Below are 12,975 nucleotides of genomic sequence, written 5' to 3'. Positions count from 1 at the left end.
TAATGCATAATGCTACCAATTACTCTACACATTAAGCATAACATCAAATACTAAACACAAATCATGGCCATGATTAATAGCTTTGATTCTACAATAGTTCAATCTCCTGTTTTTAGGAACAGGTAATAACTAGCACTAAAATTAGTTTAAAACAAACAGTAGTATTAAGCACAAAAGCTATTAAGTAGGTTCTAATAGCAAGGAATTTTGGTACATGTGCTAACGTGCACATATCAGGGGAAATTACACACCGCAGTAGAGAAGAAGTGAAGCAATTCTATTAATAGAAAGTTGTGCTATTTATGTTTTGCAATGGGCCTATTAGGAGATTCCATCAAATCACTATAGTACTGAAGGAGGCCATTTGGCCCATCGAGTCTGCAAGCAGGAACAGACAATCCCAATGGCCTTCTGAAAGAGCACCCTACCTAGGCCCACTTCTCCACCCCATCCCCCTAACCTGTACATCTTTGGACACCAAGAGGCAATTCAGCACCGCTCAATTTGGAGCATAAAAATAAATATAGGATTGGGATAATAAAATCAAAATACTGTAGATGCAGATGCTGGAAATCAGAAAATGCTGAAGAGTTCCAAAGAACAGTCATATTGGACTCAAAAGGGTCTCTCTGCACAGATGCTGCCATGAGTTTTTCCAGCATTTTCCGTTTTAATTTTATATTATACCTGGCTGGGGTTGTGGTTGCATCTCAATGTTCCCATCACCACAGGAATATTAAAATTAAAATAAAAAAAATTAGGGCATCCAATTATTTTCCTTTTCCAATTTAAGGGACAATTTAGCGTGGCCAATTCACCTACCCTGCACATCTTTGGGTTGTGGGGGGTGAGACCCACGCAGACACAGGTAGACACAACAGGAATAACATTAACATTTTGTTATAAACAAAATCTTTGCTTGCAACTGTAACTTACAAGCCATAATCAAATACAGCGCTGGCATTTCCTCAAAATGAATGATACAGTTGTCCTTTTAGAAACAAATTACTTTTACCCGCAAACGGTGTTTTTAGAAATGATTTTATGGGATGTGGGCATCGCCGGCATTTGCTGACCCTCCCTAATTACCCTAAGGTGGTGATGATGAGTTATCTTGAGGCTACAGTCCATCTCATGCAGATAAACCCACAGTGCTGTCAGGAAAGGAGTTCCAGGATTTTGAACGTGGGCTTTCTGGGTCTGTTCATTTGCATTCTTATTTCTGCAGTTGTTAATCTGAAATCCACATAAAATAGATGCAAGTGGCAGTAATCCACATTATGTGGACTGCAGCAGTTTAAAAGGAGTGGTTCATCACTACCTTCTCAAAGGCTATAAATATTGGGTTTGCCAGTGACGTTTGCATCCCAAGGACAAATAAAAAGAAACTGCAGTTGAATCACCTAGTCCAAAAAAAAAGAGGTTATATTTCAACTTAGAAAATATTCATTTTTTTATCCTGGAGTATTCCTGAAACTAAACATATCAATGTGTACAGATAACCTGCTAGTTTTCTACTGGAGGCAGGTGTGTATGGAAAAATTGCTATATAGTTTTCCATTTTGGCAATCAGTTCCACTTCCTTTCCCATATCACCATCTGCTAACAAACCTCAATCCTCATCTTAGAAACAAATGAAGGGCATGGGGGGGTAAAGAGAGCACGGCACCAAGGACCCGGATTCGATTCTGGCCCGGGTACTGTCCCCGTGGAATTGCATATTCGCGTGTCTGCATGGGCCTTAACCCCACGACCAAAAGATGTGCAGGGTAGGTGGATTGGCTACGTTAAATTGGACCGAAATTGGAAACAGTTTTTAAAAAGAAACAAATGGCGGACCTTATCATTGATCCAATCCATGACATCATCACACTCTCGCTGGTACTGCACAAGCTTCTGAGTCTGCAGGAGTCGGATCCCCTTCTCCTTCATTTTCTCCAGCAGGCGTGCCCATAGTTGATGGAGTTCTTCTAGCCGGGTCTTGAAAGAAAGATTTAAAGAAATAAAAAAGAAAAAAGAAAAACAGCTTTTTGACTGCTAGTACAAGTACAGAGAACATAAAAACGAATACAAACGATGTCATGTTTTTGCAACACTAAACAATTACCACAGTTAGCACTCTAATAGGTATAAATAATTGAATTATTTCCATAATTAATACTTGTATATTATCTGATATTCTGCATTAAACTACAACTAATATAAAACTGCATTGAATATACAACACAGAAACAGGCCTTTTGGCCCAGACCGTCCTGGCCAACATTTTCTGATCTATACCAGCCAGCACCTGTTCTTCTTTAACAAACTCTTTATCAGGATAACTCTATCCCCTTCGCCCTCTTACACCTTTTTTGTTTCTCCTTAAATGTATCTTCACTCTAACTGTTCCCTGTGGTAGTAGGGAACACATTCTCACCACTTGGGGTAAACAAGTTTCTTCTGAATTCCTTCTATTACTTTTTGGTGGCTACTTTGTATCGATGGCCTTTAATTTTGTTCTTTTCCCCACAAATGGAAGCACACTCAGCTGGATTCTCCGTCGGCAGCATCGTACGTTTCCCCGGCAACGCACTCACACCCGCAGATTTCCCGAACGGGTGGGGGTGCCCACAATGGGAAACCCCATTGGCCGGCTGCTGGGACGAAGAATCCGGCTGCCTGCTTGGGGGGGGGGGGGGGGGGGGGGGGGGGGGCAACAGAAAACGAGTGCGGCAGGATGGAGAATCCTGCCCACATCCAATCAAAATGTTAATTTTAAAAGACCTCTATTTAGGTCAATGCTCCCTTTTTTAAGAGAAAAAAAACTCAGCCAGTTTATTATATCGATTAGGAAAGGATGAAACAAAAGTAAACATCCTTTCAAAGGAAGCATATGGCTGTGAAACAACACAAATTTGGATTGCTAGTTCCACTGATAAATTGACAAAGGCTTCCTGAAAGTGCATTGGAGAATTTAAACCAGAAGGTTCTATTCTTAGTTCTATACTACGATGCATTCAAGACAAATAAAAATGGTTAAAGTAATCAAACATTAAGTTCACAGTTTACACAGGTTTCGATACCCATTTTAGTTTTGCACAAATATTATACTGTAGAAGGTAACTGGCAGACGCTAATCAAGCTGAAATTCTCCTGTCAGGAGGCTAATTCTATAAAATTAAAACAAGTTGATGGAGTAGTTATATAGTCACTCGCTATACAACTCATTAAAGAAAAACTTGCATTTATAGAACATCTTTCATAACATCAGGACATCCCAAAATGCTTCAAATGAAGTACTTCTGAAGTGTAGTCAATGTGGCAGCCACTTTACACACAGCAAAATCCAAACAGACAGCAATTAAATAAATGAGATCGAGGGGGACTAGTAGCAGGGTTCCCGATGCGGCAGAGAATCTGGTGTCAAGGAAAAAAACCAAAAAAAACCAGTGCCGCTCCACCCCAGCGGGATGATACAAACAGGTAATTTGAACCAATTTGCATTCTATTAATGGGCTGAACACTAGATTCTTCAAGACTCAGTGATGCTTCGGCCCTCTAGGTCGGAAATCACAAGGGCATGGATGAGTGTAAATATTTGCCAGTGTGGCCCTGACGCAGTGGACCTCACAGTGGGCCAAGGGGTTTTATCTATTTAATGTAGCTACCACCAAATCCATCGGAGGGCCCCCCCCTTACAAAGCAAATCTTGCACCCACCCCCCTCCTCATCAGACCCCTCCACCAGACACAATTGTTTATTTTCTTTTTTCTTCACACTTGAATGCATCTGCTTGCTTTTAACCTCAATGAATAGAAACATCCAGCTATGATAGAAAGTTCCTGACTACATGAAAAGCACCTCTGCTGAGAAAGTGAAAGTGAAATCACTTAAATCCTAGATGTTTATAAACATTGAGGTTAGGTTCAAAGCAGGGTACTGGGGGTGTATTCAAACGTGAAGGGAAATGAAAATAAACAATACAGGCATCAGGCTGTCTGAAAGCTTTCACTCGGTCTGTTAATTGCAACCTACTAAAAGCATTTTCTCTTTGAAAGTAAATAGAAGCCTTGCAGATCAAAGGATCGGAGGGGGTTTAAAGCCTTGTGATGTGATTTTGGATTTCTATGAAGTAACAGCAGTTGCTTTCCACACCTTTGTCTGAGGCAGTAAGTATAAGGGACAGGTAAATGAAAAAGCAATGGTTCGCCGCTGTTTCTGCCTAGATTGCACTTTTTCAGTCCACTTTATCGAAATGGCAGCCAGATAGCAGGATTCAGAACGTAACTCCTTGATCTACCATCATGCATAAATTTTCATGGCAAGGGAGAGGGAATCATAGAAGCATACATAGAAAACAGAAACAGGAGGAGGCCATTCAGCCCTTCAGGTTCGATCCACCATTCATTATCATAGCTGATCAAATTCAATACCCCGATCCTTCCTTCCCCCCCCATATCCCTCGATCATTTAGCCTTAAGAGCTGTATCTAATTCCTTCTCAAAATCCCACAACATTTTGGCCTCAACTACTTTCTGTGGTAATAAATTCCACAGATACACCATTCTCTGGGTGCCCTAGTTCTGCACTCCCCCACCATCAGGAACATTCTTTCTGAATCTACCCTGTCTAATTCTTAGAATTTTATTTGTGTCTATGAGATTCCCTCTCACTCTTCTAAACTCCAATGAATATAATCCTAACTGATTTACTCTCATGATAGTCACATCATCCCAGGAATCAGACTGATAAACCTTCGCTGCATTTCCTACATAGCAAGAACATCTTTCCTCAGACATCAAAACTCCAGATGTGGCCTCGCCTGTGTCCTATACAATTGCAGTAAAACATCCCTATTCCTATACTCAAATCCTCTTGCTATGAAGGCCAACATACCATTTGCCTTCTTTACTGCCTGCTGTACTGTACACTTACTGTCATCGACTGATGCACAAGGACACCAAAGTTGTCGCTGAGAATCCATTTCTCTCAAGTTATACCCATTCAAATAATAATTTTACTTCCTTTTGTTGCTACCAAAGTGTATAGCCTCACATTTATCCATGTTATACTGCATCTGCCATGCACATGTCCACTCACTCAGCATGTCCAAATCACGCTGAAGCATCTCTGCATCCTCCTCACAGCTCACCCTCAAACCCAACTTTGTATCAGCTGCAAATTTGAAGAAAATACATTTAGTTTGCTTCTGGACGCCGTTCCTAGCACCAGCGCAAACCAGAAGAGATTCAGCTCCAGCAGGAGAAAAGAGTCTTCCAACAGGAGAATCCAGCCATACATGTTTTTAGCTGTTGGTTGAGCAATAAATATTAGTCAGGGCACCAGAATTCCATTGTTCTACATTAAGTACCCAAGTCACTATACATGTCCACCTGGGACAGCAGATAGAGCCTCATTTCAATGTTTTATGCAACACAGCACTGACAGTAACTGCTGCACTGAGTTACAAATCAAGATTATGCGCTCAAATTTCTTGAGTTGAACTTGAACCCACGACATTTAACTCAGAGGCAAGAGTGAACCAAAGTAGACGTTAAAAATTCCTTTTTTAGCACATTTATAGGAAGGGCATTAAGTGAAACCAATGGTCAGGAGTATTCTATATTGTTGTTCCATGAAAGGTTCACTCTTAGGGTGGCACGACGGGGCAGTGGTTAACACTGGTGCCTCACAGTGCTGAGGACCCGGGTTCAATCCCATCCCCGGGTCACCGTCCTCGTGGAGTTTGCACATTCTCTCAGCGACTGCGTGGGTCTCAACTCAAAGATGTGCAGGGTAGGTGGATTGGGCATGCTACATTGCCCATAACTGACCAAAAAACGTTTTTTAAGTTCACTCTTTGTGCTTACTGCTAATGCCAGTAATCTGGTTAAACTAGAGTTTATGAATGATCAGCATCTTAATGAACACTCCTCTCTTTCTTTCTCCTCTCTTCTTCTCTCCCCCCCCCCCCCCCCCAAATGAACACTCCTCTCTTCTCCCACCCCCAAAAAGGTGCCGGTACGTCTGGTCCAAGCTTGTGTGGACCAGTACTAAACTGCACCCTGGCGAGGCCTCGCAGGTGCGATGGCAGAGTCCCGGGTGCCAAGTATTTAAATGAGCCATTAGACTCAATACAATTTGTAATGAAATTAGGGTCCCAAATGACACTGCAGCAAGTGAGCCACCAACTTAGGTTGCACTTGCACTATAACTTTAGTGTTGTTGTAAAGCTGACATGTTGCACACTAAAGATACAGTTACAAAGATAAACTTACTGACTATTGTCAACACACTTGAATACACTTCAAATGCAAGGCAATAACATTCATCATGCTTTAAATTCCCAGCTATCTCTACCATATGAATATTTACATATGGTTAGAATTTTCTGCTCAACATTCTACCAATACAAAATATTATATATCAAGTGACACTGAGTCTTTTATTTTTTAATTAGAAGGTCAAAGAAGAATCCCTTGTCCTCAAAATGTAGAAGGCGGACAAATACCCATTCACAGTGATGAAAGAGGATAACCAGATTGAAGCTTTATACAAAATTTGTAGGTTTAATTTTAGGATTGGACTTGGGTAATAGCAATACATAATTCATCACTGCTGTAAATCAGGCCAGGCCCACTGCCAGCTGATTACAGAGTGACATTTGGAGAAGTTTTAAACAGAAAAAACATAGTCAATAAAGAAAAGCAAAACACAAAGCACACTTCCAACTTATCCCAAAGAATGAAAGTGAAAAGGGCACACTGCACTACACAGCAATTATACACCTACTTCCATATGAGTACCAATCTGTACTGTGGTTACAATAGGTCGTTGTGTAGTCCGGTAGGGCGTGAAGGACTAAAAATCAACATGAGGGTTACATTTCTGATTGGCACGACAAAGGAACATAAAACCATACAAGACGCAGCCACTTACTCGAATCGTTTCTGATGCAAAATGCCCATCTGTTATCATTTTGTTGCCAAATTCATCAAGTTTAATTATGGCACCTGCATTAGCTTGCACTTCAGCCTCAAATGCCTGGTGCTTTTGTAGCTTGCCCTGCAAAAAAACAAAAACCCATCAAGTTTGACAGTTTAGAATTGTAGCGCATTCTTTTCTGAAGGTGCTAACACTTGCTTAGCTATGAACTATGTTCTTGTTTTATGAACATCAGCAGCATCTGTAACTAAAATGATCCAACATTCATCTATGACAATAGAACTGATTAACCAGGAGGGCTCTCGGTTGATGCTGATGCACATACATTTTCAAGAGTACTCAGTATAAACTGCAAATCCCACACTGTAATTTCCATTAATTAAAATGAATGCAATGTTTAATAGACATAGAACAGTACAGCACAGAACAGGCCCTCCGGCCCTCGATGTTGTGGCGAGCAATGATCACCCTACCTAAACCCACGTAACCCGTATACCCGTAACCCAACAATCCCCCCATTAACCTTACACTACGGGCAATTTAGCATGGCCAATCCACCTAACCCGCACATCTTTGGACTTTGGGAGGAAACCGGAGCACCCGGAGGAAACCCACGCACACACGGGGAGGACATGCAGACTCCACACAGACAGTGACCCAGCCGGGAATCGAACCTGGGACCCTGGAGCTGTGAAGCATTGATGCTAACCACCATGCTACCGTGAGGCCCCTTATAGGATGTACAAATTTCCCAACATGTGCTACTGGTGAATGCATTTGCAGCATAAATTGGGAAAATCTCCGCTCTGGGATACCCCACTCAAAAGGGTGTTGGTGTAAATAAGTGTGTCCTGAACGAAGCATCCAAGAGCTTCATCGCAATGCAAGTCACCATCTTCAGGAACAGAAGAGGAAAATTAGAGAGAAAACATCCAAACAGTAATTAGAATGGCTAAACCCATAGCCTAGTGAAAAATAATTATCTTGTACATATAGAATTGGAGGTCTTATGGCACAGTGGATAGCTTCCTGCCTCTGAGCCAGAAGCTCTAGGTTTGCGTCTCACATCATAACTTGATGGCCAAGGAACGGATGTTCATAACACTGGAAACAGGTTGAGTATCAACTTACAAAATCCTTCCAACACACGCCAATGGCAGGTAGAAACTGATGGAGAGATTCCTGGTCAGCCATAGAGTGCCACCCCTCAAGCTAAAAGCCTCTGCGGAGAGGTTAGCGACCTGTTCCAGGTAAAACTAGCTTTAGAAACAGATGAAAATCGGTCTTGTGAACCACTCGGTGTGCGAAGAGAAACAACATATAGAATTGGATATTTAAATTTTTAAAATAATAAAAACTGCTAACTGAACAAAGTTATTTCATCCTGAAACAAACAATGCACATTCAAACTGAAGAATGAAGATTTAATGAATGAGAAAGAATGGTCTGAAATCAATATTATGTTAAAACTGAACCATTTGAGTGGTCAGAGGCTTAGAACTTCACACACCTGGAGATTGCTGGGATCCTTGTAACTCTCATCAGATGCAATTTGCAGTTTCTCTTGAATCCATTTCTCCAATTCATCTGCATCACGGCGGAAACATTGAAAGCCAAAAGAATCATCTAGCTTCTGCCGTCTCAGAATGGATAGCTCCTTGAATCGCCGATACCTATTTTGCATAGACAAAAGGTTTCCCTTCATTCATCCCATTACCAAATATTTTCAATGAGCAGCCCAATTCCTAAGGACTTAATAGCTCTTCGTCTCACCCTACTCTATCACTCCACTCCTTCACAACTTTGATTTACCCTTGGACCACTTTTGCAAGTAATCCAAAAATAATCTTTTTACAGACATCCTGGCTAGATGTTCACTCTTACTGCATAATGCTCATTCAAGCCTAGAGGTTGTTTGAAGAAACACCAATTTATTTTACTACAGCAATATGCTTTGGTGTAAAACTAGAGCTACTCTAATTCTATACAATTCCCAGAATACAAAAATCAGAAATTCATACCTATCAAGCACTTGATGACGTCTTTCCTGGATGTCATCCGCTGAATCTAGAACTTTTACCCCTGTGGAATCCATTTTCTGTTACAGGCATAAAAGCAAACATTAGATTTATTGATCCTTGACAAAAGCATTAACTCAAACAGCTCAAAAGAGTGCATCTATTTGAATTATTTTAACTAACATTTAGCTCTATACTGCGATAAATAAATCTTTTCCTGCAAGCAATATGGATACAAATCATAGAAGGTCAGCGCACGCAGTATAACTACAATAAATTATTCAATAATGGAAAGCATTGAAATTCCAAGATACTCCATTATGAACTCTCAAAGATAACTTTTAGGACCATGATGTTGTCAATAGGCACATAGGCATGCAAACATGTGCAATGTTAATAGACAATGATTACTGAGGCACTTCAGGCTTCTTGGTACAAGCTTTCCCAATACCGCATTGGTGACTAAAGCACCAAAAAACTGTTAAAAAAATACTGCTACTTCTGAGTGACAAGGCTGCAAGTTAATACAGTTGTCCTGAAATCATTCTAAGAAATGCTTAAGGAGTTTATCAGCACAGCTGAGGTTGAACTACTACCTTAAATTAACAAATAAAACATTTTATATAGCAGTGTTCATAATCTCAGGACATTCCACAACAGCATAAAATTTTTGAAATATAGTCATCATTAACAGACAACTTCACTGGCAAGTTGAAGATGCAACTAAAAAATTGCTGCTTCAACCATAGTGAAAGCAATTCACCAATTTCAAATATCTGTTCAGAACCTGCAGGCTAACTGGTGTTCTTTGAATCCTAAAATATAATTTTAGTCTCATCTAAATTTAGCTTAATTAATGAAAATGTCATCTAAAATAATGATATCTATTTTCGGGCTGTTTCAAGCTCACAAAAAAAAAACACTGCTGCGCAGTACAATTTACTGGGATAAACATTTGGCAATGACTAAAAGGCTGTATCATAATTCCAAAGTGAAAGGCAGGGTAAAAGAGGTTCAATAACTGCAATTCAGTTTGCAGTATACCAAAATCATTGGTTTGTGAACAATTCCTTTCAAAATTATGGGCATGACTTTTAATCCAGCATCGGGAACCTTGTACGCTACATCATTATAATTATTCTTAATGCTTAGTGCAAAGGACAAACTGTATAATTAAGCACCCAAGTCACAACTCCAACCAGTAGCTGCCACATAACCATCTCATTCCTGACAATTATATCAGGAGTGCCTCAGGGTAATGTCCTCCTAGAATTTACAGTGCAGAAGGGAGGCCATTCGGCCCATCAAGTCTGCACCGGCTCTTTTTTGAAAGAGCACCCTACCCAAGCCCACACCTCCACCCTATCCCCATAACCCAGTAACCCCACCCAACACTAAGGGCAATTTTGGACACTAAGGGCAATTTAGCATGGCCAATCCACCTAACCTGCACATATTTGGACTGTGGGAGGAAACCGGAGCACCCGGAGGAGACCCACGGTGAGAACGTGCAGACTCCGCACAGACAGTGACCCAAGCCGTGAATCGAACCTGGGACCCTGGAGCTGTGAAGCAATTGTGCTAACCACCATGCTACCGTGCTGCCCCTAGGTGCGTCCTAGGACCAACCACCTTCAGCTGCTTGCTTCATCAATGACCTCCCTTGGCCAACCACCTTCAGCTGCTTCATCAATGACCTCCCTCCCATCATAAGGACAGAAGTTAGGGTGTTCGCTGATGACTGACCAATGTTTAACACCATTCGCAACTCTTCAGTAACTGAAAAAGTTCATGTCCAAATGTAGCAAGGCCTACGAAAGTAACATTTGTGCCACAGAAGTTCTAGGCAACCAGAGAAGATCTAACCATCACCCTTTGACAATAATGACAAGACCATCACTGAATCCCCACCATCAACAACCTGGGGGTTAACATTGACCAGGACTGGACCAGCCATATAAATACTGTGGCTACCTGAGCAGTAAAAGGCTAGGAATTCTGCAGTGAACTAACTCACCCCGACACACCCCACCCCTCCCAAAAAAAAAAGTCTGTCCACCAACTACAAGGTGCAAGTCAGGAGTGTAGTGAAATACTGGGTAAAAGCAAATTACTGCAGATGCTGGAATCTAAAACCAAAAAGAAAATGCTGGAAAATCTCAGGTCTGGCAGCTTTGACAACGGATCAGCTGGACTCTAAATGTTAGCTCTTTTCCCTCTGTACAGATGCTGCCAGACCTGCTGAGATTTTCCAGCATTTTCTTTTTGGAGTAGTGGAATACTCTCCACTTGCCTAGAGGAGTGCAGCCCCAACAACACTCAACAAGTTAAAGCTCAATACCATGTTGGACAAAACAGCTACCTCTTCCCACAAACATTCAATCCTTCCGCCACCGACGGACAGTGGCAGCACTGTGTACCATCTACAAGATGTATTGCAAGAATTCACCAAAGGCAGCACCTTCCAAACCCATGAAAACTACCATCCAGTAAGACAAGAGCAGCAGATACATGGGAGGTTCACCTCCAGGTCACTCACCATCCTAACTTGGATATACATCATTGGGTCAAAATTGAGCACGGTGGGTGTACCTACACCTCAGGGGCTGCCACGGTTCAAAAAAAAATGGCAGCTCACCATCACGTTCTGAAGAGCAACTCAGGATGGGTAATAAATGCTGGCCTAGTCAGCGATGCCCACATCCCTGTTTGGTTTTTAAAAAACACCCAGCCCACCATACAGAGAATGGCAACTTGAGCAAATTATTGGAAGAAACCAGCACCATGGAACTAACTAGTACTTCTTTCATGTGGCCTTCGGAAGAGAAGCAGCCATCATCGTTTTAATGTCAAGTTCCCTAATCAGTCCAATGCACCGCTGGAGAGCAGGTGTAGCTCTCTGATGTCACCTCAAAAAGGGGGCAAGATGTTATTATGTACGACTTGGTTTGGCATGAGTTTCCGCAGTCATAGCAGATGAGGTTCTGAAGTGCCACTTGCGCATCTAGTGGCCATATCAGTCACGTCCAGCCCGTGTTCAATCAGCGAGAAACTCTCTGTGACCCAACACTGAACAACCAGGCTTCTGTGTATTTATTTGGGATGGTGTTTGCTGCTCAAGCATTCCTCCAGATGTCAATGTTGAGAAGTTGCAGATGTTCGATTTGTGTCTATTGGAGAGCTTTTTAAGCACCATGTGGCGAGTTGGGGGTTATTGAAGGTCTCTGTGGGTCGGATTGTCCAAGTTGCTGCTGATACGAGTTATTTCCATCATCATCACGGCAGGTGATCAACCCTGGTTCCATGAAGGGTGCAAGAGGTCTTTGCAGAAGCAAATTGATAAATACGGGCTAAGAGATCCCACAACCAACTGATCACAGATCTAAGCTTTACAGTCCTGCCACATCCAGGTGTGAATGCTGGTGGATAATTAAGCAGTGTAACAGCAGGAGGAGGCTCCACAAATATTTCCATATTCAATGATGGAGGAGCACAGAACAAAAGACAAGGCTGAAGCATTTTTCACTCATATTCAGCAGGAAATGCAGAGTAGATGATACATCTTGGCTTCCACCCAAGGTCCCCAGCATCACAGGTGCCAGTCTTCAGCCAATTCGATTCACTATGTAGCATCCAGTGCATTCTGTCATTTCTTTTTTTTTTAATGTAAATTTAGAATACCCAATTTTTTATTTTCCAAATTAAGGGACAATTTAGCGTGGCCAATCCACCTAGCCTACACATCTTTGGGTTGTGGGGGTGAAACCCACACAAACACGGGAAGAATGTGCAAACTCCACACGGACAGTGACCCAGAGCCGGGATCGAACCTGGGACCTCGGCGCCGTGAGGCAGCAGGGCTAACCCACTGTGCCACCGTGCTGCCCTTCTTCTGTCATTTCGTGTTATCACAATGTCACTCGGCCCTGACAACATTCCAGCAATGGGACTGAAGACTTGTGATCCAGAATTTGCCACGTCCTTAGCCAAGTTGTTCCAGTAGTTACAACACTAGCATCCGTCCAGTAAT

The 12,975-nt window shown here is 41.9% G+C and overlaps 1 protein-coding gene across 5 annotated transcripts in view; it reads right to left on the bottom strand.

Annotated features, from left to right (window-relative positions):
- The window catches only part of sptan1 (spectrin alpha, non-erythrocytic 1), a 125,247-nt gene that overhangs the window by 98,057 nt on the left and 14,215 nt on the right, over window positions 1-12,975 (bottom strand). For all 5 annotated transcript variants that reach the window (XM_038782416.1, XM_038782418.1, XM_038782415.1 and 2 more), the window contains 4 exons: window positions 8,949-9,025; window positions 8,438-8,600; window positions 6,922-7,047; window positions 1,840-1,980 (listed from right to left, as the gene is read on the bottom strand). In XM_038782416.1, coding sequence (XP_038638344.1) covers window positions 1,840-1,980; window positions 6,922-7,047; window positions 8,438-8,600; window positions 8,949-9,022 — 504 coding nt within the window. In that variant the 5' untranslated portion in view covers window positions 9,023-9,025. Of the gene's footprint in view, window positions 1-1,839; window positions 1,981-6,921; window positions 7,048-8,437; window positions 8,601-8,948; window positions 9,026-12,975 lie in introns of those variants that run through there.

The sequence above is a fragment of the Scyliorhinus canicula genome, chromosome 21, assembly GCF_902713615.1.
Source record: "Scyliorhinus canicula chromosome 21, sScyCan1.1, whole genome shotgun sequence".
In the NCBI taxonomy this organism is placed as follows: Eukaryota; Metazoa; Chordata; class Chondrichthyes; order Carcharhiniformes; family Scyliorhinidae; genus Scyliorhinus; species Scyliorhinus canicula.
This window is presented reverse-complemented; position numbering and strand designations above follow the sequence as displayed.